Source organism: Taeniopygia guttata, chromosome 4A, assembly GCF_048771995.1.
Source record: "Taeniopygia guttata chromosome 4A, bTaeGut7.mat, whole genome shotgun sequence".
NCBI classification, from domain to species: Eukaryota; Metazoa; Chordata; class Aves; order Passeriformes; family Estrildidae; genus Taeniopygia; species Taeniopygia guttata.
Genome location: NC_133029.1, coordinates 16,073,922 through 16,101,728, shown reverse-complemented (window position 1 = coordinate 16,101,728; position 27,807 = coordinate 16,073,922). Strand labels below are relative to the sequence as shown.

General features: G+C 47.4%; 1 protein-coding gene across 2 annotated transcripts in view; it reads right to left on the bottom strand.

Moving 5' to 3' along the window:
- Positions 1–27,807, bottom strand: part of LOC100229347 (vascular endothelial growth factor receptor kdr-like) — a 124,305-nt gene that overhangs the window by 38,066 nt on the left and 58,432 nt on the right. For both annotated transcript variants that reach the window (XM_012573084.5, XM_072929250.1), the window contains exons 10-13: positions 17,683–17,833; positions 15,173–15,278; positions 7,287–7,395; positions 429–722 (exon numbers count right to left, since the gene is read on the bottom strand). In XM_012573084.5, the coding sequence (XP_012428538.5) occupies positions 429–722; positions 7,287–7,395; positions 15,173–15,278; positions 17,683–17,833 (660 nt within the window). The remainder of the gene's footprint in view (positions 1–428; positions 723–7,286; positions 7,396–15,172; positions 15,279–17,682; positions 17,834–27,807) is intronic.

Below are 27,807 nucleotides of genomic sequence, written 5' to 3'. Positions count from 1 at the left end.
TAATTGTTATAAGAAAGTGCACCCCTCTTACCCAGAATAAATGGCACACGTCACTTGATTTTACACTTGCCGAGGGACATTTGGGATCTGTTGGGTCCAAGTCTATTCAGGTATCTCATCCTGGCAGCTGAGAGTGGGTACCAAAGTCATAGAGATCTGGGGTGAGCATCCCAAGTTACAGTTGTGCTGCCAGTAAATGGTGGGTGATGTTTTTTGTCCTCAGCCAACTTTAAATCTGCACCCAGCATGGAGCTGGGAAGAGAAATGCTGCTAAAATCACCTTTATGTGATCTCAAATATTTTATCCAAACGAGTGTTCTCGATGTCAGGCTGTCAATCCACACAGAGCAAATGACAAAACCAAAGCAGAGCAGGACACAAGGTTTGTGTTAGGACACGTCCCAGTGCCTCTCTGCCCTGGCACGTACCTCTGACCAGGAGCTGGCTCTGCTGCTCCAGCGTGTCCGTGCTGTTCTGCTGGTTCTGGGCCCGGCACTTGTAGAGGCCACTCTGCTCCCTTGTGACGTTGGGAATGAGCAGGGTCAAAGAGATGGAATATTTGTCCATTTTCCTGACCACAGAGTGGCTGGGAGCCGGCTCTGAGGATGGGTAGTACCAGGCCAGGTGGGTATAGATGTACTTGGAGGCCCGGCAGGTCAGCTGGATGTCATTCCCCACGATGGCTGTGACTTGGGAGGGTGTTTGCAACCCAGAGGGCACATCTAGGAGGAAGGGAAAATGTGTTTGGAATCAAATCCCAGCTGAGACGATCTTTGACTGCCAGGCTGTTACTTAGGGGTCAAATTTCCAGCAGTAATGGAAGAAGCCAGGTTTAATGAGGCACATTCACAGAATTCACAGAAGGACTGGGTTGGAAGAGATCTTCAAGATCACCAAGTCCAACCCAGCCCCAACACCTCAACCAAACCCTGGCACCCAGTGCCCCATCCAGGCTTGTTTAAACACATCCAGGGATGGGGACTCCACCACCTCCCTGGGCAGGACATTCCAGAACTTTATCACTCTTTCCATCAAAAATTTTTCCTAATATCCAACTTATATTTCCCTTGGCACAGCTGCAGACTGTGTCCTCTGGTTCTGTCAGTGCTGCCTGGAGGAAGAGCCCAACCCCACTTGAGCACAGCCACCTTTCAGGAGCTGTAAAGTGATGAGGTCACCCTGAGCTTCCTTTTCTCCAGGATAAACACCCCCAGGTCCCTCCATCATGGAAATGTGGAAACAGGCACTGGAGCTGGCAGTTAGGGAAGTGAAAGTTCCTCTCACTGCCCAGTGCTAACCTGTGCAAGTCCAGCCCTCAGCATTCTAAATCAGCCCATCTCCAAGTAATGAGTTGAAAGCTTATAAATAGAAGGAGTTAATGGACTGAGAGAGTTTAATCAGGAGCTGTTTCTATCCAAGTAGATAAGTGTGTTTGTGAGCTCTTCCCTTTCCACAATCAGGGCTGGAAAGTATTAATTGCAGAGGAATAAAGAAACCCATTCCAATCCCTCTGCAGCAACACCTTCTTCCCCACTGAACAGTCTCCTCAACTCTCTCTTATTCCAACTGTGCCAATATTTATTTTCATCACATATGAATGCTGGATATTTACTTGATCACTGATGGATTAACTGATCTAATGATGTCTAAGTCCTTGAGGACCTTATATTTAGCAATATAAGAAATATATATATATATATATATATATAGAAATACTCTGAGTCATGACTCTGACCTAGCCATGAACGAGTGAGTTGTTTCTTGCTATATTTTTAGTAACTTTTCACTGCAGGAAAAAAAAAATTAAAATAAATTTTCCTGAAGTGGTGAACTGAATCCATTTGAAAACAAGAAAAACTGAGTGCAAGGCCAGAGCCTGCCCTGCAGTAGCTGTCAGAGACCTGCAAGTAAATTGGGGGTGGAAGATACTTTATTGCCTTTGGGTTTTGTTAATTTTAGGGATCTATCCACCTGACTGAAAGTTCATGGATTCCCACAGTGATCTGGAATTATTCTGCTGTCTGTTCGGTCAGGATTTTCAAGCACTTGAGAGTGAGGAGCCTCTTATCAATGTTACCAGGGATGGGACCCTCGGGAGGGCTCACTCTGGGCCACCTTCTGAACAGGAACAGGTTTGCCCTAAATCTGAGAGATGATTCAGTGCCAAGGTGTTGGTGAGATGCTTCTTCAAGCCAGGATGAGCAGGCTGGGACTTTGAGAGGGCCAGGAGTTAAAGCAGAACAAGTGTGCACTGCACTTGCCATCTGCAAATCCCACCTGGAATCTGGCCAGGGGCTCCCACTGCAGAAAGTTCTGCAGAAGCTACAGCTGAGCAGAAATAGTGAGGCTGCTGAAATAACCAATCTGCCTTATAATAAAGCACATATTCTATAAAATACAGAGCCCTGGAGGAGCTTTCAGATATGATTAAAAAGTCTCTCTTCTTCCCAAGTCATCTGGAGTAGAACCCATGAGCTTTTGCTTCATGGTTTTTAAAGACTGGCACTAGAAATACTTCACAAAAGATCCAAAAAGAGAAGAGACCCCCTCAGGCCACAGCTGTGGAAATTGTTATTTTTCTCATCTTTCCTTGTGCTGGAGTTGCAGTTTGCTCTCTGCAGGGTGTTGCTAGGCTCAGTTGCTCTCTCCTGGTGCCAGCTGTGTGTGTGACACTGCTCCCTCTGGATGTCCTGTGCTGCCAACATGTCCAAATCCTGCTTCTCAACACGGGGGGAATGTCTGAGGCCAGCCAGACCTCCCCACATGGGCAAACGGAGAGCCAGTGAAAACACGGGGCTGTGGCTCCAGCAGCATTTCACATCTCCTGAATCTCTCCAGCCAAAACATGGAACAAGTTCTGCACCCCTTGGGATAAGCCTGCCTTGGGCATGGCACAGCTTGAGCTGCAGCATTTTGGTGCAAATTCCCAATGAATGGGATGTGTCCATTCCCAAGCCCTGAGCTTTGAAGGATGCTCCATAGTTTTGCTTTGTTGCTGGACTTGAAAGCTGCCAGGTTTTTTTTTTTTTTTTTCTACCAACTTAACATTCTGGGAGCAGAGACCTGGCTTGTTTTTATTATCATTCCTTCTCCTGATATTTTTTATTTAGCATTTTGAATATTTTTAGCCAGAACCTGTGCTATTCTCTCCCATCTCGTTTGCCTTTCAAGCAGCTCTTTCAGCTCCAATAGAATATTCATTAATTTTCATTGCAGTGGAAGGAAAAAGAGAGGAAAAAAGAAGTTGCTCTGCTCTATCTTTTCATGCTCTCCTCTCTCTTTTCTACTCCTACCTGGATTATCAGGGGAGTGAGTGCAGCTTGGAGTTACATTTCAAGTCAGTTCATCTCTCAGACAGCTTTGCTTACATAATCCTGAACCTCAGCAGTGATTAACTTCCTTTCTCTGAACAGATACTGTGTTTTAGAAGGCTCCTAATAAGTTGGCTGAAAGAATGCACCACGAGGCCTTTTCCCTTTTATCAGCAGTCACCAAAGATTTGTCTCTGGTGTTGTGTTACAGTGTAGTAGCTGCGAATTTCCCTCTCCACCGTGTGGGATTCCGTGGCAAAAGAGGGAAAAGAGCCATTGGGGGGAGGTAAAAAGGCAGCATAAATCAAAGGCAAGGCTGGCTCCATTTGTATTTACAAGGAATTAATTGTTTTTCATTTCCTGTGCTTTGCACAATAATCTGTGTAATTCAAAACTTCTGCTCTTACCCAAATTCCAGCCCTGGGCCTGGCAGGGGGGTTGCCACGAGGAATAGGGATGGAGAGAAGGGGGAGCCCCTCTATCTGCAACAGTGGTGCTTGTCAGGAATCCTGTCAACACCTTGGGAATGAGCAGTTTGGAGTGGCACAAAATCCTAGAACAGCCCAGCTCATCCATTGTTCTGCTATCTGAGAGCAGATTTTTATCTCCTGCTGGAAATGCAATATTTTCTTTCGGGTAGAAATCTTTAACTCCATTTTTCTCAGTTGTTTTGGCAATCAGATAAACCCCTGAAGAAAGGGCTATGGTTATTATTTGTTATTCTTCTCATAATTCATTTATATTCCCAGGACATTCTGAGTTTTCAGATGGGTGGGATCCCACTTTGCTGAATGTAGTGCAGTCAGACAAAGGCTGGAATTTTATTTACTCTGGACCTGCAGCTCTGTAGAGCTGCCCTTTCCAAGGTGCAGAGCAGAGATTAGACATTAAATGACATTAAATGACACTTGTCCATGGCAGAGAATCACTGTAGGAGACACCAGGGCAGCTCTTCCCTGCACTGGGGAATTTGCAGCCTGCTTGGAATGTCCTTTGGAGCTGGAGGTGGACAATGACATCTCTGAGCGTCTGATGGCTCACCCAAGGCTTAAATGGGAACTCTGGAGTCAGAGCAGGGGTGGGAAAGGCAGGCAGGGGTCAGATCTTGATTGGATTGGACAAAACAAAAATCCTGGAGTAAGAGTTGGGCCAGGGCACGATGGATAAATCCCTGTAGGAGAGACTGCAGAGGGCTGCAGAGGGACAGTGACAGTCAGGACATGTGCAGGAGGGGCTGTCACTGCATGATGAGATTTCTCATCACTCTGGACCCCTTATAAGGTTTGGATTCTGAGTGATCTCCAAACCCTGCTGACCCTTCATGAAATGAACTCTGCTGGCAGAGAAATGATTTAAAAATAGAGCCCAGTGCTAATTCTGGTGTCCGTGGGAGTTTTTGTGGGGGTTCTGCAGTGGAAGAACAAAATGGTTGCTGACAATTATTCCACAGGGATAAATTAATTTTTCTGAAATGAAGGTGGTGGTGGTGAAAACATCCGACTGAAGTGAGCACATCCCCAGAGAACAGCCTGGACAGCACCTGAGGAAGCATCCCTGGAACACTCTGCTATGTCCTAGAAAAACATCTCAACCCTGCCCCAGCGAACAGGGATTTGAGGGAGTACAGCCTCGGTGTCATCCTCTGATTTCTTACCAGGGCAAAGTGAGTGAAGCCCAATTCAGCCAGAAGGTCTGAAAGCAACTCAGGGAGCAGCAGCTTGTTTGTTGGTAGGAGATAATGGGAGAGCAGGTCTTTAAAATCAGCAAATTGCTGAATTAATTGAGGGGTGCCACACTTGCAGCTGCTTTGCAGAGAGCTGTGAAATGCTACAAACATTTCCCAGATGCTCCAAAGTCTCACATGTTGCTCGTGTGCTCTCAAGCTCTACCCAGCCCTCAGCCCTGAGGTTCAACCTGCACAGAATGAACCTCCTCAAAACCATAAAGTGACCAGCTCAGAGCCTTTTGCTGTTTGGCTTCCTCTGCCTAGAGCCTCTCAGGCTGTCCCTGGATGTCCCTCAACACTGAGACAGGAGAAAACTCCTGGGCAGAGTAACCTGGAGCTGCTCCAGCTGTTCAGGTGTGAGGACAACCTGCAGAGCTGTCCCCACAGCCTGGCCCTGCTGGAGCAGCACTCAAAGAGGACTCTCCTGTGGAGGAAGCCCAGAGCAGGTCACTGCTGCTGTTCACTGCTGCAGCATGACCTAGTTTAGCTCCAGGACAGACACATTTAGAAAGTTTTCATTCCTTTCTAATCCATAAACACCACTATTTTTAAACACAGCACTTCCAAAAGCCAGTCATGCTTGGTCAGCATTTGCCTCTTCCCCAGAATGGTGCAGACTCCCAGTTTTCCCCCAGGCTGGAATACATCTGTCTGGCCAAGGCCTGTCCACCTCCTGCTCTGCTTGGGTGAATGGGAACATTCCCACCATAACCACTGTCAGTAACTTCACCCAGTGATTCATTTCCTTCCTCATTCAAACTGCATGATTAAAACACTTGTGTCTCAAAACATCACTAGATGGATCTTCAAATTAAAAAATTGAAATATTAGCTCACTGTGGGTGGAAAAAAACCCTACATAACTTTATTATTAAAATAAATCAGAGTTGTGCAAGGTGCATGGGATGATCTAACCCTTTGGATCTGACCTTAGCTCGTGGCTTATTTCTTTGGGTTTAGTCACCAAGTGTGGCAGTTTTGTGTTCACTTGGATAACCCACCCAGACACAGCAGCTGGCAGAATTCCCAGCAGGACTCTCAACACTTGGAAGGGATGAGGTGTAAAATGAATAGCTGGTCTTCAGCCTGCCTTGGACTCTTGGGGACCTCTTATACCTGAGCTGTATCTCCCAAAAATGCACCTTGAAGGGCATTTCCCTGAGTAAATGAGAGTTAGGACTTCAGGAAATATCTTTTGGAGGCTGAAAGCCTCTTCTGTCTCCCCTCACCTCTAATGGAGGTGAAATCTTTTCCCTGCATGGCTCCTGCTTCATTATTGTTGGATGGCATTTTTCTATTGGCACATTGTGTAACTCCAATAGGAACAGTTTGATGACCCCTTTTTTGGCTGGAAGGACTTGAAAGGTGCTAGATTCCTTTGGAGCAATGGAGTCAACCCAGGAGGGAGGAGAGGCACAGGAGTGCAGATCCCTGCCATGAGTGAGCTCTGCCCTCCCAACTTGCTCATGGGCAAGGAACCAAGCAGTGAGAATCGGACATTTACTTTCCAGGACACTTCTGCACTCTTTGTTCTAAAAATCGATATTTTGATGCAAATCCTGCCAGCTAACATCCACTCATCCAGAAAGTGAGCATAGAAATGTTTCAGTTTGTTCTGGGTGAACATTTGAACAAGTCTGTCCCTGGACTCTCCTCTCTTTTTGAACTGCCATCTCTCCTGAAAGCATGATGTAGGTCTTGATCTCACTCCTAAAGAATTCCTGTGCTGGAAGGTTCAGCGGATATTTGTTTGGATTTGTGTTCTTTGGAGAACCTCCTCCCTGCACAAAGGGCACTGCAAAGGCCAGGCAGGGCTCCAGTGTCACAGTGCCACCAGGCCTGGACTGGGCTGCATCCTGGCCTTGCTCACCTTTGTGTGGCTGCTGATTTCCTTGGAGACCAACCTTTCTCCTGGCTCAGGGAGAGGCTCCGGGCCTCTGGAACACCAGAAAGGCCAGAGATTTCCCAAGGACAGCGCTCAAATGTCACCAGTGCTGCTTTAAGGCACAGAGGGAGGGACTCAGAGCTGCAGCTGCAAAGGGCAAAGGCCCATTGGGGCTGATCCTGGACATGCCCAACCTGCCTTGGGTGGGGTGAGGAGCCTGGGACTGCTGGACTGGGAGTGCTCCAAAAAACAGCACACAGGGAGTGTGAACCAGGAGTCTGAACCAGCACTCAGCAGCCACGTGAGCCTCCCAGGGAGCTCAGAGCAGCAGCACCTGCCTGTGGGGAGGTGTTGGTGTTGCTTACCTGACACGTAGAAGGCGATGCTCCGCTCCTCCTCGCCCACCTTGTTGGAAGCCACGCAGTAATAGATTCCCGAGGCACTGCTGTCCTCCGTGGTGAGGGTGCTCACGATCTGCCCACAAAGAGAAAACAAGGAATGGCTCTGAGGGTGGCAGAGTGTGTTTGAGGGTAGAAAAGTTGTTAAGAAAGTTGTTTCTAGTTAATAATGGGTAAAAGTCCCAGACAAGTGCTGCTACTTGGTTTCTGTCTCTCGTCATCTCAGCCCAGCTAATTCTCTTCCCTCCTCTTTCCTAAACCTTACCCTTTCTTTTTTTCCCTGTCTTGCCCATGAAAAACAGGGTCCTCCTGAGAAACTGCCAAGGTCTTTGTGTGACAACATCAAACAAAAGGTGAAGTGATGGGCCTGGAGGATCCATCCAAACACAGTCCCACAACAATCTATTCCCTTTCCTGCTTTTCAGCTCTGGGTTATGTGGGGAATATCCACATTTGCATGGGAAGCAGGTAATTCCTGTGGATGTAGTACAAAGAGTATTGCAGCATTTTGCTTTTCCACTCAGAGAAGGGAGGGAATGAGTGGCCCTTTGGGCTGGGAGCCCCTTGATTCCAAAACCCCTCCTTGGAGCTGCACAGGACTCGTTCAGTGAGGAAGGAAGCTCTGGAGAAGCTGCCAGTGCTGGAACACTTGGCAAATGCAGAAAGGGAGGATCGTGGAGAAGGAAGGAGCACTTGTCCTGAGCTTCACCACATCAGGAAAGGAGGGGTTCTGTCACTCCTGGGGCTGAGCTCAAACATGTCCTTAAGAACTTGTGCTCCTTTAACCTCCCAAGGCCCTGTCATGTGGCACTGCCCCGTCCCTGTCACGGTGCAGCCTCTCAGGCTCACACAGGAATATCCACAGATCATGCCTTTAATTATTCCTTGTATTCCTTTGGAGTGTGAGCTGGAAAACAGGGCCTGAGTCACCACGACAGAGATGTGCTTGCAGGATTCCTCTGCTTCCCCTGCAGCCATTCACCTGAGGAGCTCTGAGCCCTCACATTTGGAACAAATATCACTTTCTTTGCCATCCTCTCTAAGGCCTTTGAGAATCAAAACTTATAACACCCTCTGGCCCTTTGTCCTTATCTCCAGAGAGCTCTTTGAAGTGCACAGAAGCATCTCTGGACTTTCTTTTTAATATCCTAAACTAAACTCGCACAAGACATTCCTTTACCCCTCCTAAAGCTGCCCTATGAGTGTGTCTAGAGCTGTGTGGGATGAATTTTCTGAGTTATTTAAGATTTACTGAGATCTGGCACTTTAAATCCTGCAGGGAAATGAGTTCCAAAGGTTTTGATCCCATGTGTATTTGACATTCTAATGGTGAGTATTTGCAGCAGAATAAGGGCTGAGTGGAAAAGTCTTTGCTTTTCATGGTAAGAGTGGGGAACCCCTAAATTTAGGGGTGAAAAAGGAGAGCAGCAAAGCCAACTCCCTCTGTCCAGCACAGAAAGAGCTGTGCAGTTCTGAGTGATTTATGTTGTGAAAATTGTTCTGCCTTGGCTATAAAAGCAGCCTGGCCATAAAAGCAGCCTGCTCCTTCTCCTGGTGCTGGTCCTGGAGCAGTGGCCCAGTGCCATGGGCTGGGAAGGAGCACATGCTCAGAGCCCTGAGCAGCACTTTGGAATTGCTGCTGAATCAGGACCAACATCTTTCTCCTCATGGCTGCTGGATCTGAGGATTTCATGTTTGGGAAGAGCAAAAGCCAATATAAATGAACGTGCTGAGGACAGGAGGGGATACATTTGGACAGCTTTTTAACAGCAATTAGTCTTCCTAAGTGACAGCTCTAGCTGGGAAGTGGAGGGTAACGCTGTAGAGCCAGGCAAAATTATAAAATATCCATTTTGGGACATGCCCAAAGTGTTAGGAGTGACATTGTGGCTCTTCTAAACACTGATGCAATGCCTCAAGCTGCTTGGTGGCCCAGAGGTAAATGCTCATGAGCACACACACAGACAGATGCTGATATCTCCAACTCCATAACTCAGGAAAAGTCTGGCAGGGCAGTGGGAAAACAGAGAGAAAAAAAAAAAAAACAAACCAAAAAAAACCCCCGAGCAAATAGCTATCCCAAGACCTCATTGGAGCTAATCTCAGTTGTGTCTAGATATGAAGGTGAAAAAGATGGTAAATGACAGTGGGAAACAATCTGGGGACAAATTCTTGAGGGGAAAAAAAACTACTGGGGAATAGAGAGAAAGTAATTTTCTTGTTTGGATGCTCCAGTCATTATTGTGCACTTGGATCCCAGCTCCTTACACACCTGAGCACCAGAGATCAGGCACCTCCCTGCCTGGGCCCACAGCTGGCACCTCCTAGAGCCCTCCAGACTGTGACTTCTAAACCAACAGCACCCAGCAGAGATCTGCACCTGATCCCAGAGCTGGCAATTCAGGATTTTGAGTGATTTTCTTGTAAGACAAATCCTTGGAATAATTTTCTATCAACCTTTCAATCCAGCTGTGTGCTCCTGGGCAAATCCCTGAGCCTGGGAGCCCAGTTATCTTTCCAACATCTGAAATAAAGTTCTCAGTGGTCAAACTAACCCAATCCAAGTTGGTTTGGTAGCTGAAATTTGAAATCTATGTGTGTTTGGTCACAGTGGCAGGTTGGGATAAGGATTTTGTTCTTCTAAATGCCATCCCTAATGAAAAAATGGTTTTAACTTGAGCACCCAAACTCAGGGACCTTTCCCCATTATTAACAGTGCAAACTTTTGCACTCTGCAGGGGAACAATCCCAGAATCTGGGGACCTTTAATAGACAGTGGAAAAATTCTGAGGGGATAATCCTTGTGTGTGCTTAGTCCCTGCACCTGGAGAAGTATTTTCCACTCCTGGAATCATAGCCAGGGTAGAAAAGCTTGAGAAATGCTGGAGTGAATTCAGAGGAGACCATGGAGCTGCTCCAGGGCTGGAGCCAGGCTGGCAGAGCTGGAGGTGCTCCCCTGGAGAGGAGAAGCTCCAGGGAGAGCTCAGAGCCCCTGCAGGGCCTGAGGGGCTCCAGGAGAGCTGCAGAGGGGCTGGGGACAGGGGATGGAGGGACAGGACACAGGGAATGGCTCCCACTGCCAGAGGGCAGGGATGGGTGGGACATTGGGAATTGGGAATTGTTCCCTGTGAGGGTGGGCAGGCCCTGGCACAGGTGCCCAGAGCAGCTGTGGCTGCCCCTGGATCCCTGAAGTGCCCAAGGCCAGGCTGGACATGGGGCTGGAGCAGCCTGGGACAGTGGGAGGTGTCCCTGCCATGGCAGGGGTGGCACTGGAGGGTCTCTGAGCCTCTCACAGCCCAAACCCCTCTGCGATTTCATGATCAAGGCAGGCCGCACCCCACAGCTGCTTCTCAGAAAACCCAGAGCGCAGCACTCTCTGCTGAGCTGAATAATGATTGATGTGAATCCTGCAGTTGCTTTAAAACTTTGTCTCCCTGCAGTGAAAATGCCATCAATGAACTATTTACAGCCTGGAAATGTGCAGTTTCCAGCTTCCCTGGTCCTGTGAGCAGCAGTGACACAGGAGCTGTCCCACCCTCAGCTCCTGTGCAGGCAGCGCTGGCACAAGGCTAATTAATAACAAATTATTGGCATGTCGTGTCTAGACATCTCCTAGCGGGAGCTGGATGGGATCCTGGGAGCTCACTGCATACCAAACACATCCCAGGCTGCATTGCCTGGGTTGGATTTGGAATGAAGGACTCCATTTCCTATTACTTAACCTAAAGGCCACCCAATACTGAGAGCCCAAGGAAGGGATTATTAGCTAATAAATAATTACTAGGAAAGAATAAACTAAGTTTAAAGCTCAATAAGCAAAGGAATAAAATGACTGATTTGTGAAGAACAGCTCTGACAAGTAAATAGAGCTTGCTGCTGGGAAAACTCCTGATGGAATAGTTCATTAAAGTCCATATGTAATGTTCCTGAACTGATAAAAATAAGTTATTCTAGAAGCAGCCAAATAACATTCCCCAGCACTGCACTGTGAGTGTTTTAAGACATCTTGTAGTAAGGACAGAGCAACAAGACCTTTCTTAAGCTGGAGCCAGCATTAATTGATATCTCTTGCTATTGCTTGCTTTCTCTCCCCTTTGTCTAATCCCTCCCCACCGAGAGCTTCAGTTAACAATCCTTCTTCTTTCACTTCGTTAGCTCTCCGTGGGCGAGGATGAGGAGTGCAAAACGTGGGTGGAAAACTTCTCAGCTGTCTGCCTCTGGCAGAGCTGGGCTGGAGGTGGCTATGGGGAGATGGAATTACAGAACTTCAGCAGGGACCCTGCACAGAAAGCTTTCAGCTCACTGCTAATCCATCCACTTGAGTGGCACACCACAGCACTTGTTTGTACAGCCTGACAGTCCTGATCCACGACTGGAGTTCATTCCCTCAAAACATGCTAAAGGATGGGCTGAGGATGAGTGAGGAGAAAGGCTGGGAGCTGGCTGAGAACTTCCAGCTTTGCTCCCATCTCTGGCAGGGGGTGTTCTGTCCCTGGGAAAGGGGAGCAGCCAGTGCCTCCCTCAGAGTGAGCAGAGCTGGTGGCAGCACAGGGGGGTCAGGAAAGCTGCTGGACTGGGCTGGGGACTGGGCTAACTGGGGGTTAACTGTGGGATGGAGGGACTGATCACCCTCCAGCCCTGGAGCAGGTGGGGAAATCCTGGCTGGTCCGGAGAAATCACCACCCCCTGCTCCCTCCTCCAGTGACTGCAGATTTTTTTGTTCTTTTTGTTCCTTCAGGAGATCTAAACTTGGCATTTTTGGGTCAATTTTCTTGAGTAGTTGTGAATTTAGGTGGTCAGGAAAGACAAAGGGCCAGTTCTGATGTCCCTGCTGCTGGCCAGGCTCTCAGCAGACCCACCAAGGACAGTTCCATGTGCTCCTGTGCCTGGGCAGTGCCTGACACACCTGGGCTGATCCCCAGGGAGTGGCTGCTGTGTCCCAACCCCCTCCCTGAGCCTGTCCCCTTCCCTGGCACAGCCTGGTGGGACAGGGCTGGAGAAGCTCCTGGAAGTGACAGATTTGAACAGCCTGGCTGAGCTGCTCACACACTTCACACCACACGCATCCCACTGCTCTAATAGACTTTTTGTTCCTTCAGGAGGTCTAAACTTGGCTTTTTTGGGTCAGTTTTCCTGAGTGGTTGTGAATTTCACCAGCAGAAACACCCACGTGGCCTGGCCACTCTCATATAGACATGAAAGGGAGAAAAGAGATGAAAAGAACCCCCCAGAGAGAGCTGAATTATGCATGAGTCTTGCTATTCCCTTCTGCTGGTCCCAAGCTCAGGCCAGTTTGTTATTTTGCTAACAGGAAAGAAAATAAAATAGCAACCTAGCTCCTTGTGACTTGAAAAGTCAGGCAATTCCTGCAGTCACGGGTCTTACACCTGGTGTGAAAAAGCAGATTCAGAGGAGCCATGCAGTGCTTTAACTCCCAAAGTGAGGAGTTCAACGTGGACTCCAAACCCCAGGGAAAATGAAACTACCACAGTGCAATGGCCTCAACCACTGTTCGACCAAAACTTCACTGGGGTGCATCATCACGTGAACCATAACCCCGTGCTTTTCCTCAGGAGTGAGACTCAGGCTTAGGAAGGCAGGGAGGTGAAATTCGTTTCTCTATCTGTGGAATAGTAATGGAATAATCATGATGAGGATGATGACAGGAGATCTCAATTTTACATGGCACTTCTGTCAGGAGGTGTCTGAAGAGCTTCATGTGATCGAAGAGCACCAGGGGTTTGCTGGAAAAACCTGTGCTTGCTGCCCTGCCAGCTTGCTTTGGGCAAATTTCTAGATCTGGTGATTCCAGGGGAGTTATTCCATATTTTTAGCTTTTAACAGTTAATGCAAATTTCCACATGTGGCTGGACCAGCTTTTATTGCCTCAGCTCCCAAGGGTGAACTCTTGGGTACTGACAAATCCTAGAACCCAGATGAATTCCACCTTCTGCCCAGACTCCAGTGCTCATGGGACAGCTCAAATCCCACAGGAAAATCCCCAGCCTCAGTTAACCCCAGGCTCCTAACACAGTTCCCGAAAGCTCAGACTCCAGCATCTTTATTTTTCCATCTCCTTGGTCAATGCGGGTGAATTACTGCTGGAACATGGTGGGAATGGATTGGGCTGGTTCCTGTCTATTCCATTCCTGGTGGGAATAACGACTGATAAAACTCTAGGAAAAGTTTGAAGACTTTTTCCTCAGAGACTTTTTAAAAATGATATTCTATAATATTAGCACAGAGTCTTGAACTTCAGAAAGGGGGAAGGAGAGGAACTGTCTGCAATGTACGCAGGGAGTGAAACCTGAGTTTCCTATAATTTAGTTATATTAATTTGAATAAATCTTAATCAGGACATAAGAATTAATAGGAAGCACCTCAGACGGTGTTTTCAGCCAGGCAGAAAAAGAATGAGTATACTATAAATTGTAAAATTATGTAGCTCCTAACTTTAATAATTAAATATGTAAAAGCTGATTTTATATATATATATATGTAATATATATGGAGACAAATAGTAGCTCTGAGAGTCTCAAAGCTCTTGTCAGCCCAAGCAGCAACCAAAAAGTCTTAGAAAAAGAAGAAACTTCTTGTTTTAAGTTAAGAAATTTAGAAAAAGAAGCAAAAGAAGAAAGAAGGTAAATTTCACCAACCTCCATTTTTATGAATAATTAGCACTTTCAGGGGGTTGCTTTTACCTAAGATGTAAAAATCTTAAAGAATACTTTAAAGCCAGAGCTTAAGGGGCACTATGCCATCTAAATAAATCCAATTTATAAATACTCCCAGCAATGGAAAAACTCAGGAATGAGGCAAACACTGTTTTTTTCCTTCCCAGCCCAAGCTCCATGTTTTCAGAGCTCTGGTTTGGATTATGTTTGGAACTGGAAAGTCTCCCTGACAAAGAGCAGATGGCTGAGGCACTGATCCTGCCAGATGCTGATTTAGTCTGGACCCAGTCCAGAAGAGCACTTTAGCTTTGTGCGTAACTTTAAGCACAGGACTAACTCAAGGATTCTCCCATGCTCAGAGGTGAACCAGGATTGGAACAGCAGCGTCCAGCACCCTGCAGGATCAGCCACTGAACCATCTGCAACATCCACCTCCAAACCTGGAGCTGCAAACCCACTCCTGCAGGCAGCAACCCTGCAAGTCCAGCAGGAAATCCCAGCCAGAGCCCAGCAGAGCCAGGAGGCCCTGAATCCACTGCACATTCCCAGACTGGACGTGTGGAACATCAGCCAGTGTCACTGCAGACACCTGGGGGGCACTGAACAGGTAATTCCTGGTGGGATCTCTGCAGTTCACACAGTAGGGTGATCCCAGGGCTCTTGGAAGGGGGAGCAGGCTGGGAAGTGTCCAAGGAAGGTTTTCTCTCCTTCATTGTTCCCGGGAAGTGGCTCCAACCTGAGACCTCCACACTCTGGAAATAGGAGCAGGTACCTGTAGCCTGTGACCACACACCTGGTCAGCTCCTGCTGCTGGGAGTAGAGGAAACAGGGCAGGACAAAGTGGGGCAGGACAAAGGGGGGCAGGACCAACAACTCTCCAAGTGTTTCATTAACTCAGATCCTTATCAGCGTTCACATCACAGAACCCTTTGAACTGAACCATTCCCACACTTTCTCAAGACTGAGGGAGACACAGAAGGTTTTGACCCAGAAGTCTTGGGAGAGTTTAAATAGGGTGGGTGACATCATTCCCAAACTCCAGCACTTGTAAAGAGCAGAGATCTGGGATGATCCCAGCGCTGGGGAATTCCAAGCATGCAAAGCACCCTCAGCAGCTTGGGAACCACGAGCTGGGGGTGAGCATCCCCTGACATCACCCCCAGGCCATCCCACACATACCTTTGGTTTATCCCCCTGCCTCATGGGGGTGTTCTCAATGCTTCTGATCTTGTTTCCTATGACTGTGTTCTCCCAAACCACAACTTTTGGCCCCTCAGGATTGCATCTGGAGGTGGAGAAGCAGAGATGATGTTCAAGGTAAGCAGGGAGGAGAACTGGAGTGAGAAAATGTCAATCTTATACAATAATCTTAGGTCTTAAATACTCCTAAAAACCGTTACTGCTGGAGTCTGTTACTTTGCAAAATTCCTCCATTTCTTCTATGCAACATTTCAAAATTATTTAGAAAGCACCTTGACAGGGGCAAACAAAATCAGTGCATGACCAGCAATGAACCCCCCAATCTTTGTAAATATTAGAAATGGAAAATACTAGGCAATTAATTCAATCATGTGAGTTTTATCTGGCTAATATAAGTTATATTTTCAAATTCAAAATGCCAGTCACCCCAAACTGTGGGGAGGTGGATGTTGCTGAGTGTCAGCCTGTGCTCAGCTTCCAACAGGAAGTGTGGGCTGAGGGAGTGGAATGGATAAATACTGGGGTAGAACAGCAGAAGGACGCTTTAATGCTGCACATTCCACAGAAGACACTTTTCAATCTTCATTTGGGAAAATGGGCAAGGAGCAGAGTGTGGAACACATCATGTGGGAAGGTCCAGCTGCACAATCCAGGGCCAAAAACTTCCCTGTCTTCCTCAGCTTGGGAAAACTAAGCAGAGACACAGCTCTTCTCATTCCTAGAAATGCAAAGGCTTTGAGCCCATCACAGGGTCTCAGGAGGTAAAATGGACTTTTACAGGCACTGACCAAGGGCTGATGCTGCAGAAAATCCCTCCATAAATCAGCCTTGCCTTTGTCAAAGCCACAAAAAGCACAGGGGCAACACCCTGGGCCAGGGGAGGGTTTGCAGCTCTCAGAAGGGCCTTAATTAGAAGATCTTGAGGGACTTCCTGCAAGGCACAATCCTGTCCTGAGGATGAAGGGGAAAAGCTCAGAGGAAGTAAAATCACATCCCAGCTCTAAGGAACAATGCTGGTGCTCAGGGATTCAAAGGGCACTGCTGAGGCAGAGTGGGGGGAGAGAAAGAGAGAGAGAGAGGAAGTCAGACAACAGAAGGAAATGGGGGCTGTGTCATTTCCCACAGGAATCCTCCTCCAGCTTCTGCTGGAGCAAGATAAGGCTGCCCCTGGGGCCAGCAGAGGTAGAGCCACTCTGCAATTGTATTTAAATTGATAAGATCAGAGAGCCAGAAAGCTGCAACAAGGGTTATGTGAGGTCCTTTGCCACCAGGTCACTGGTTTGGATCTGGTTGAATTAAGCACTCATGGCCAATTCTCTCCCCCTAGACAGAAAGGTCTGGAAAAGATTTCGGGTCACCTCTGTGGCTTTCCTAGAGGATGCAGAACCTGTTTCCATGTGGTGTTTCCACCCTGCTCTCATTGAACCCCTCCCAAGCATAGCCCTGTGCCTCCTGCTGCCCTGCAGTGCCCATAAAGCCATCCAATCCCTGAGGTTATTCCCCCAGGAGCAGTGTAACTGCGGGATACCTCCCTGGGCAGGCACACCAGGGGATCACCCAACATCCCTGTGCTGGACAGAACACCTGGGGAAGGATTCTCCCTGATTTTTCTGTCTCATGGCTTGCCATTCACAGCAATAAATGAGTAGAGAAAATAAGGCACTATCCAGCATTTTTCTCCCTTGCTTTCTAGATCTGTCTTCATTTTTTTAATGGGTGGAAAACCTGATTTCATCCCTCTCACTGCAGGGAGGAGCTGGCACGGCCAGAATTGTGCAGGCTCCTGCACGTGCCCAGAGGCTACCAGGGAAGCAATGGGCATCAGCCCAGGCCTCTCTCTGCAGACCCCTCTGCTCAGGAAGCTGCAGGAGCAAAGGGAATGTCTCCTTAGGCAAATCTCCAAAGGCGTCCTGATTTTCCCTGGCAGCTTTGACCCAGTGATTTTGCTGCATGTTCACACCTCAGCCTGCAACACAGAAGGGTTCCCAGTAAGGCACAATTCCCTCTCCCAGCTTCAGAGACACCACAGGAGGCTGCCACAGGAGCCTGAGCCCAGCATGCACGAGTGAAGACAGCCCTTGGGAAGTGCCATGAATCCCATATGGATTTAAGAAAGCCAAGCCTTCACCAGGTTTCTCTGGAAGAAGCTCTTGCAGGGCAAAAGGTGTGTTAGCTCTGCCCACAAATCATGCTGGTTTTCCTTTTTAAATATTCACAGCATTCAGCAGGGCTAGGGAAAGTCAGAGGGGCATTGCTGGTCAAGGTAAAGGAAAATTCAATGATCTTTAGTCACTTCAAACTTATTTAACACAATTCAGGTAATACACAAGATGCACAAACACAACCAGACACCAGCTGGGCTCAGAACCCTGGAGATCTTCACTCTGCTTGTGATTTTAGCTCAGATAATTAGGATGGAGTGGAAAGAAAACCAGACTGGAAATAACCAGCTGTTCAGGAACATGTTCATCCACAGGGAAGTCACTTACAGGGTGTCTGTGAGGCTGCAGGGCTGCCACTTCCACTCGATCCTGGGCTCAGGATTCCCGCTTGCTGTGCACTGGATTTCCTGTTTGCTTCTCAATTCCACCTTCACAACCTTATCAAAATCTGTTTCCTTTTCATAGATCTTAGGTCTCTCTAGAGAAAAAAAACCCACAAAATTCAAATGAGCAAATTTACATCTATAAAGGTTTTGAAATATTTTGTTGGGAGAAGTGATGATCCAGTGAGGCTCCTGATGTTGTGGGGAATTCCCAGCAGTTCTGAAAATCTTCCTTCACAGAAACAAGGGTGTTGGTTGTGATATTTCACAAAACACATTGCAATGCTACCACATTCATCCTAATCCCTTTCCAGTGTTGTTGGGAACCTGCTGGACTTCTGGAAAATTCATGCCATGGAACATCTCTTGGTCACATCTTGGCTGTAGGATCAGGATCAGTCCTGGACTGTGGGCAAAATGGAATTAGAGGGGTGATCTCCCTTCCTTAGAGGAACCTTTTCAAGCAGCTGCTTGAAAGTCACCAGATCCTCAGGGTTTTGGGAAAAAACATCTTTTTCACCTGAAGTCTTTCCTTTTCTGTGTGTGTGTAACATGCACTGGATGGAGGGGAGAAGAGAATGAGGAAGGAGTGGTGTGGGGAAAACACTTGGAGAGAAATGCGAAGAAATTCTCACCAGCCACGGTGAATGCCATTAAAAATGTCACGGCATTACTCACATCTGGAGGGGCCTCAAGTTCACACCCTCAGACTGGAAATCTCTCAAGAGCAAACTTTTTGTGACACTTTCAGCTCGTTGCCAGCAGGAAAGAAATGCTTTGTCCTGTCTCCTTCCAGCTCCCACGGGAAGGCACGAAAAGGAGAAATAACGGGAAAAAAGCCCCAAAGTGAACTGAACTTTCACTAACCTCGGACAGGGTGGGTTTGAGTCTGGGGTGAAAGCACAGGCTCTTCCCTTGTGCAGACAGCTCTGCCCATCCCTGGCCATATCTCTTTGTCTGCTTCTCATAACAGGAAATCAAACAGATTTATTGGTGGGGTCCCTCTGTGGGACACCCCTGTGCAGCCAAGAGGGGCTGCTCTGCACCGAGGCCTTCTGACAAGCTGGGAAGTGAATGTAGATTAGATTTCTATTTTTTGGGCTAACTTATTTTTTCTGCTGTCAGGGAGGCCCCAGATATGTAAATATGAGCTATTGCCCACCTCATCAATCTTGAGCCTTTTCCCTCTTCTTTTTTTAAATAGTCTTTTTTTGCCTTCCAGCCCTCTTAGGAGAGGACTGAGAAGGCTGATCCATGTCTTGTTGGGACTCACACTTGGCATTTCTCATGGTCAAGCTCTGAAAGGTCTTCTGACCTCACCAGTGCCTGAAAACACATCAGTATTTCCTTCTCCACCCCATGGAAGCATTGACTGGAGTAGGTTCAGTCATGTCCCATCCTGTCATAAAACACTGGCTGTTTAAAGGACCTTCAGCAGGTCCTGATGAACATTTCCCCTGAGAAACCCAAATGCTGGCCCCTGTTTGCTGTGGCTCTCATTGAGCTGAGCCACAGGATTCCATGTGCTTGAAGATTCCTGAGCAACTCACAGGACAAACTATTGGGACTAACGGTGAATTTCCTTCCCTAGCATCTCATTTCCCATCAATAAATTATTTCTGATCATAAAAGTAATTCTGTAACTTCTCCCTGAAGAGGGAAGCACATTTTTTATTATCTCAGATGTTTCTCTTTTCAGTCTCAGATCTCATGGCTGGCCTGACCTCACAAGTGTGATTTCACTTGGAGAAAGACTCCAAGTTCAGTGTGAAAGGTTACACAAGTGGTATGTGAAAGGTTACTCAAGTGTTGTTGTTTGGGCTGTGAAAACAAAGCTTTACACACTTGGGAAACTGGTGTTTGTGTGTGTGAAAGAGCATGAGGAGACAAGGACTGATCACAGTCGTTTAATAACAGAACATTTTTATATATTCTTGCTTGACTGTCATTTAAATTGTCCCTCTAAAAAAGAAATAATAATTTAACTTGCTCCAACTCTAAGAAGAACATACATGAGCGAGGAGTGAATTCTTCATGCCACAATTATAGCACTATTAAATATGACTTGAGACCTAAAATGAGTCCAAATGATTCATCAATTGAAATAGTCAGTATTTATGATCAAGCAATTATTTTTTTTTAAGTGTGAGGGGAAACGCCTCCCCATCTGTTCTTTCACATAACACAGGGTGGGGTGATTGTGGGCACAAATTCAGAGACTGAAGAATTTTCCAAGTGTCTGTGTCTTTTCCCTGCAGAGGGGGTGGTGGAGATGGTGTCACCCTGCAGGTGACCCTGCTCACCTGTACAGGACAGGGCCCTGAAGGTGACCCTGCTCACCTGTACAGGACAGGGCCCTGAAGGTGACCCTGCTCACCTGTACAGGACAGGGACAGGGACAGGGACAGGCCCTGCAGGTGACCCTGCTCACCTGTACAGGACAGGGACAGGGCTCTTACCCATGCCCCAGTGCTCCCCTGTCCCCGCAGGGTGCTGGCCCTGGAGCACTGAGGGTTTAGGGGGTGAAAGTGGGGTCCTCCTACAGGGGATATTTCCTGGAATTAAACCTTTCCACCCCACTGCCATGGCCATTTCACCTCTGACCATGTCCCTGCAGGCAGCTGAAGATTTGCCCTTTCCCTTGCTGAGCCAAATCCTATTTACAGCAATTGCCTCCATGGGTGATGGAAACCTGATTTTAATAGTTTAAAAGTTCCTTAGTGAAAATTGTCATTGTCTCTGGTGGTTTGTAGTAATGCAGAGTGTATAAAAGGAATGTTAAAATCCCTGTTGTTGTGTGCATGCATTCTTGCCAATCTCATACCATATTTTCAGAATTCTACAGTCATGATCTTATCTGTGCTAACAGTTGTGAGGAGAACTGTTTTTTGTGGTGGGATTGACCTTTTGGATTGGCTCAGACTGGCTGGTTCCTCAGGGCTTGCACCTGCACAGTGTCCCCTGTGGACAGGCTCTCACTTCAGCCTGCAGAGGGGTTTGAGCCCAAAGCCTGGCATCACTGAGGGAGAGTTTTTCTCTCTGACATTTGCTCACTGAGCAGCACAGGGACTATGCACAAACCCTTAGCCCTGCTTGTGCCCAGTGTGGGCAAGGCTGGGGGTACAGATCCTCAGCCAGCACTGCCAGAGCAGCTCTTTCCATCCCTTCCTTCCCTCTCCATCCCACTGAGGCTCCCCACCCCTCCTCCCCAGGACCTGCTCCCCACAGCCTCTCCCAGCCCTTGGCCATGGCCCTCCCCAGTCTGAGCGCTCTCAAGAAGAAGCCAAACAAACCTTAAAAGCTTTCTGGTCCCTGGCTGTGTGGGGAAGGAGGGCTGTGCAGATGGCTTTAAATGCATCCAAAGAAATGGCTTTTCGTCCTCTCTGGCTCCAAGTGTGATTGTATCCCCAGCTCGCCTTGCAGAGGTGCAATTGCTGCTGTGAGAGCTGACCTGAATAACTAAAGATTTGGCTGCTGCTGCACTGGGAAATGCAATCAAAAAGCACTTCTGCTTACTGCAGGTTTCAAACTGATCAGCATTATGCAAATCTCACCTTCCTCGCTGCTGTTATCTCCAGTTTGTGGCATTAGGAGCAGATAATATGTACAAGGATTAGGACATGAACCCCTCTGCAAAACTTTTCTCTCTCTAAATTCCTTGCAGGTGCCATGAGGCGTTCTACACCTGTCACCCAAAGGAGCATCCAAATCTAGAGGACGCACAGAGAAAGTTTCTCTGCATATTCTAAAGAAACTTTGCATTTCTTTCAGTGCCCTCTGACTGAACTGCTATTTATGCACCTTCCCCACAACCATTTAAACTGCTTCAGAAAATCTTTTCACATTAAGCACATCGTTAAAATAACATAGAGAGGCCAGTGAAGCATTAATCTCAACCTTAGATACTTCGCTGGACAGGAGGCTTCATTAAAACCCTTGATGGAGCTGCAAGTTGTTTTCTATTTATCTTTTCTGTTTCCCAAAATCCAAAAAATATTTGCACTTGGGAGCCTTCTATCTGATGTTTGCACAGTACTTAATGGAAATACAAGTGAATATTCTGTAAGGTAGAGAGAGAACTTCCTAGTGCAGGCTTGGACTGGGAAAGGGTGAAATTCCCCCTGAAGTAAAACCCAAAATTACAAAGTTATTTGAGTTCATTTCACATTTCTTTCCTTTCCTTTTTTATTAAAAGGAAAGAAAGAAAAACACTGAGTGAAATGATCTGAAAACACTTTGTTTTCAGACTGACCACTGCACTGTGTTTGAGCCTGGCTGATTTTGGCTGGGAGCTTTTCTGGGGCTGATTGTTGCTGTTTGGTTGTTTTCCCCATGCCCTGTACACACAGCTGCTCTCAGGTGGGTGCACAGCCCTGTCCCCACGGTGCCTGTGAGGAAACAGCTGAAAACAGTGCCCAAAATCTCTCCATCAGACACCACAGCCAGGAATAGAATTAGGGACAGGATTGTGCCCCTGCCTAATCTCCAGCTGCTCCACTGTGACCCTCTGGAATGGGCAGGGAATGCCAGGGCTGGGAGAGAAGCAGGCACTTGGATCCTGGAGGAACAAATATTAAGAAAAATCACAGGGAATCTGACCTGCCCCACAAGGAATTTTGGTGTTAAAATAGCAGTGCAGCTCAGTTTGTAGTGCCATATTAATTAAGATAAAATAGCACCTAGAGGTATGGAAACAAAAGGCATCCATATTCTGACTTTAGTTACAGACATTTCAAAAATGCCACTTAAAAAAAAATCAGGATTGAGTGAGGAGGACCAGCCAGGTGTGAGTTTAATGACTGAGGGAAGCTAGTGGTCTTACTGCAAGAAGGGGGCAGCTGGGTCTGGGCAATTGAATTACACAAATGATATCAGAGATTCAGTGTTAGTGGGAATTGGGGAGCTGGTGACTTGTACTTAGAGTGGGTTTTTCTGACCTGTGGATATCTCTCTCTTCTCAAAACAGGAAGAAATCTCTTTTCCAGTGCTCTCCCAGAGCTGTCATTCACCCCCAATGCAGCTTTGGGGCAAAAAAAGGGGTTTCTCTCATCTGTCTTTCCCCATCTTATTTCTTACAGAGTTCAGAAGGAAATGGGTAATGAAGAACTGCTCATTTTAAGCAGAACAGGCAGTTTTCCAGGATTTTTCTCTCTGTCCCCTTTGCCTGCTTTCCAAAAATCAGTTAATGTACCTGCAATGTTTGGCTTAGGGACAGGATGGGAAGCACAAGCTGCCACTTCCCCCCTCACTGTGGGTTTTAGGGGCTGTCAGACCAAGATTGCTGCTGCAAAGACGTGACTTGAATGCTTCAGATCCTTCTGGCAAGCTCCAGCAGGCCCCCACCTTCCTCTTCCTAAAATTGCTTTGGCCACTTCCAGCAAAATGACTTTTTCATCAGGGGCTCTCCTGGGAGCTGCAAGTGTACAGGTTGGGATGATATCAGGGAGAAAACTCTTCAGGATTTGTTCATAAATGTGCAGGAAAGGGTTGCTGCAGCCTCCTTGTGCTGCTGCATTTTTCTTTCACAAATTCCCCGGAAAAATTTGTTTCTCTCCTCCTGTGCCTGACGACTGAGGCTGGAAGCATGGACTGGAGCACTGTGTCCTGCATCCATGGGCTACAGACACTGCTTCCAGAACCCAGGAGGAAAGCAAAGCCTTGGACTTGAAAACACTTTGGAACAGTGGCTGGATGGGTTTTATTTTGGGATTTCTAGTTTAGCTCAGCTGGCCCAGGAGGTGGAAAATTCGATTTTCTCTTTTGACTTCCCCTGAGCGGCTCCTCCTTCAAGGAGCTGGGCAGGAGCTGGATGTTCTCCACAAAGGAAACCCAGCCCTGGCAGGACCCTGGGGAAGGGACAGCATTTGTGTGGCTCAGTCCTTCAGCTGAACATCAGCTGGATTTCACCAAGAATCTAAAATAATTATTTCTCAGTGTTCAGCTCAGGGATTTCAGTGACCCTTCCACACACAAGGGACTGCGGGATGTCTCCTGTGTCCTGCACTGGCTGGAGCTGAGATCCTCCACCCTAAAAGCAATTTTCCTCTGCCCTGGTATAGCCCAGATGCATTGAGCTCATCCCCAAGGCTCCTTCCCCTCTCCCTGCTCCCTTCTGGGGGAGGTGATGGGGTTTTGTTCTCTACCACATATTTCTTGGCTTTTGTGGAGATCACTGGGGACTCCTTTGATGTCCACTCATCCCTTACAAGCCAAGGAAGGTCAGGCACAGAATTGCCTTTGATTTTTAAACCAAAATATGAAGAGCTGGCCTGACTACAGAGTAGGCCAATGTGCATCATTCAGTGCTGTGGAGCTGCTCCTGCCTGGTAACAAACTGAGGTGTGACCAGTACCCTGCACCCCTTTTGTTCCAGCCCTTCCCAGGAGAGGGAGAATTTGCAGGAGCCTGAGTTTCTGCTGCCTGCTGTGGAGGTTATTTGTAGCCCTTAATCCTGCTTTTCTTACAGATACAACACAAGCTTGGGGGATCAAGGACTCTACGAGGGAATGCAACTGCAGTTGGCTGGAGCAGCTGGAACCCAAAGCAATATTTGCTGGAAGAGTCTGGAGGGAGCACAGGAGAGAAACTCTGGGACAAAGAAGAAAGGCAAAGTGGTGAAGGAGCTTATTCATCCCACTTTTGAATTAACTCGTGCTTCAGTACTCTCCTCACTCCCTAGGTGGTGGCCAGAGCATGCTGGCTGCTCCAAAAGGGCTCAGCAGGAGCCCTGATGGATGCACATGAGTTGGACAAGGTGAGGATGAAACACAGTCTGCTTGGCCAGAAATAGATTTGAGGGCGTTGTTTATGTTTAGTTCTGAGACTGCTTTGCACTCCAGCCTGGAATAACTCTTTTCTCCCACATTTCTCCTCCTTAGCTGGCTCAGATTTTGAGCCACCAGCTGTTTGCTAGGATTGTTCCTTCTCCTTGCTCCCTCCCTTCCAAATTCTTCAGGACATTATTTTCTTGAAGCTTTTCTCAGTAAGAATTTAATCAAATAAAACAAAACCACAGCAACCCGCCGCTTCTTGGACAGTGTTTGATGTGTAAATATGTAAAGAAGGAGTGTTTTGAAAATGCAATCAGCTACCTCCTGGGGACCTGAGTCCTACAATGAGCCAAGGTGACTCCAAACGGAGATATGTGCTCCTGCAAGAATAAATTCCAGCTGCAGTGGGAGCAGGGGTGACCAGAGGCACAGGTAGGGCACTTCTGATCTTGTTCTCATCCTGCTTAAAGGGTTCTTCTCTGCTGCCATTATTAGTGAATAAAACTCACTGCCAAAATTAATACAGAGCAATCTGAAGGTCGAGCTCTGCTGCTGTTTATACTTTGTTTGTGCAAAACAATTCACAATAATTTAAACTTTGAACTTCCTCTGCACCCAGCACAAAAATGCAGCTGATGGCTTTGTCACAGCACACTGAGTGCCAGCTGAGTACCTGGGGCACATTAATGATGGATTGTTGTGAAGAGACTCTCAGAAGAGGGGGCTGTGTGATTACTGATAATTTCTGCATTGCAGTGTCCCCATGCAGCAACAGAAAACATTCAAACGGCATTTCTCTCCTCATTCCAAAGTCTGCTTACGTAATTTTTCCTCTTCTCTTCAATAGTGTGGATCAGAACTCACACTCTTTCTTAGATTCACTTCTGAAATGAAAGGCTGGCCCTGGATTTGGGGAGCAACGCTGTTATTCAAACAGAAATTGCTCTTCACTCTCAGGGTATGTGGTTATTAGTCAGCAGGAGGTTTATCAGGTGCAGGCTCCACCTTTTAGACACAATGCCAAACTGATACTCCATCCAAGTGGACTGATGTGTCCACTTGAAGCCCAAGAGGATTTTCCCATCACCTCCATTAATCCCTGTGTTCAAATCCCAGCTTCAGTAATTGCAGGCTGCCTCTGGTTCTGAGCAGAGACATTAATCACACCTCCAGCTCAGAGGTGGTTTCTTTCAGATAATCCCTGCAGAAAGGGGATACAGAGTGTGTTTTGGTCTCCTTCTCTTGTCTCAGAGTCTGCTGAAACTCCAAGCAATTTAATCTATTCAGGTGTGATACTCAGGTATAAGTCATGATGGCTGGAGGTAAAGTGCCAGGTTATTTGTGGAGAGTTAAGGGAGGAATTCCAATCTGCTTTCACTTTGGAGCTACAGAGTGTACTTGAAAGGAGCGCCCAAATCTGAAAAAGCAGCTCCTGAAAACGCTGTCCCTGCCCTCTGATGGGAAGCACAAGAGAAAGGGCAGTTTGGAGCAGCTTCAAGAGCCCATTTGCCCTTTTAGGCTCTACCCACATGAATCTCAGTAAAATGAGTCTCTCCTGGGCTGAATGCTTCACACAGAGCACATCAGGGTGGTGCTGCAGGGAAGAGCCTGGCAGGGATGGCAGGATTCCCTGGGTGCTGCAGGGATGGCAGGATTCCCTGGGTGCTGCAGGGAAGAGCCTGGCAGGGATGGCAGGATTCCCTGGGTGCTGCAGGGAAGAGCCTGGCAGGGATGGCAGGATTCCCTGGGTGCTGCAGGGATGGCAGGATTCCCTGGGTGCTGCAGGGATGGCAGGATTCCCTGGGTGCTGGGTGCCAATCCTGCTGCAGCCAAGCAAACCCTCCCTGTCTGCAGCCTCAGCTTCCACCCACGGCACCCCGGGCAGGTCTTTCCCTCTTCTGCTCTCATTCCCTGACTTCCTGTCACCAGAAAAAGGACACTTATGGTTTTCTCTGTGGTTTTCCTGTGCATCACCATGGGACAGCTGGGGACACCCCTGCAGCTGCTGGACTTCGAAGAATGGAGGGGTTGCAATTAAATAATTACTGCTGATGAAGCCTTTGCTGGGCTGACCCCTGGAAAGGCTGAGGATGAGCAGCCCTGTGTGAGGGATGGGATGCCCCAAGCTTGGACACAACATGAACATGAAAAGCTTGTGCTGGTGTGGTTTCATCCTGAAATAGCCTCTTGCTGATAGAAAAAGGCTCTGTTTGTTTTTGGTTGCCTGTTTGGGGAGCAGCGGCTCCTCAAGGAAACACTCCCTTCTGCACGCAAACACCAATATTTACCTTGACAAGATAGTTTATTATCATTCTTAATTTTCTCTTCCTTTGAAACGTTTCCGTTCTCTGAAGAGGCAAAACCATTGTGTGGAAAAACAATCTCAAGTGGACAAATTATGCAGCTTAACACGTTCCTCCTGCTCAGCTGAGCTGCAGGACCTGACCATGAGCATGTTCTTGGCTCCCTCCTCTCCTTAATCACCCATTACTTTATGTCTTATTTCAGGTTTTTAAGTTATCATATCTCATTTAACATTATTAATAGGTCAGATGTGCCTAAGTGACAAGTTCTCTATTTTTTAGGTATTCTTCCTTTCTGAAAGGTGAAGTGAGAAAAACACAACAGCTGGAAGCAACAATACATAAGTATATAAAAATTGGACAATTGAGAATAGTTTAAGTGTAAAGAGGGTAAGAAGAATTCACTCCAGTAAAGAGAGCAAACCTGTTTCAGTAACTACTCACTGCCCAAGTGGAAAATATAAAGCAAAAGCAGAGCTAACTTTTGCTGACCTCCTACTTGGCCTCATAATTCAATCTCTGTTGCCAAATTCAATGGATTAAAAGAGGCAGTGGATGTGCAAAGAGACAGTGTGGCTCTGCCCTGCATTATCCACCCAGGGAGGCTAATAAGTGGCATTCCAAGATCTATTTTCCCTCTATGGCACGTGAACCTGCTTCAGTGCATACCATGGCTTTCTTCAAATTCCCCTGAAAAAGAACTTGTCCCTCAAATGCTGCCAGAAGAGAACTGACAGAACAGAAAATACAGAGTTGGAAAATTGATCTGGAGCAGGATGATGGACAGACATAAAAGCCAGGGCAGCTCCTCCAGTTCCTTCCGTCAGCCCCACTGGGACCCTTCCTGTCCCAGCAGATGTTCTCCAGTGCTTTGCCCAAGCTGCTTTTAACTCTCAAGGGATAAAACTTCCAGCCCTTCTCTTGGGAACTTGTCCTAAGACCTCTCTACTCAATATCCTCCCAAGCTGCTATAAAAATGTGATGTTTGTGCCCTTT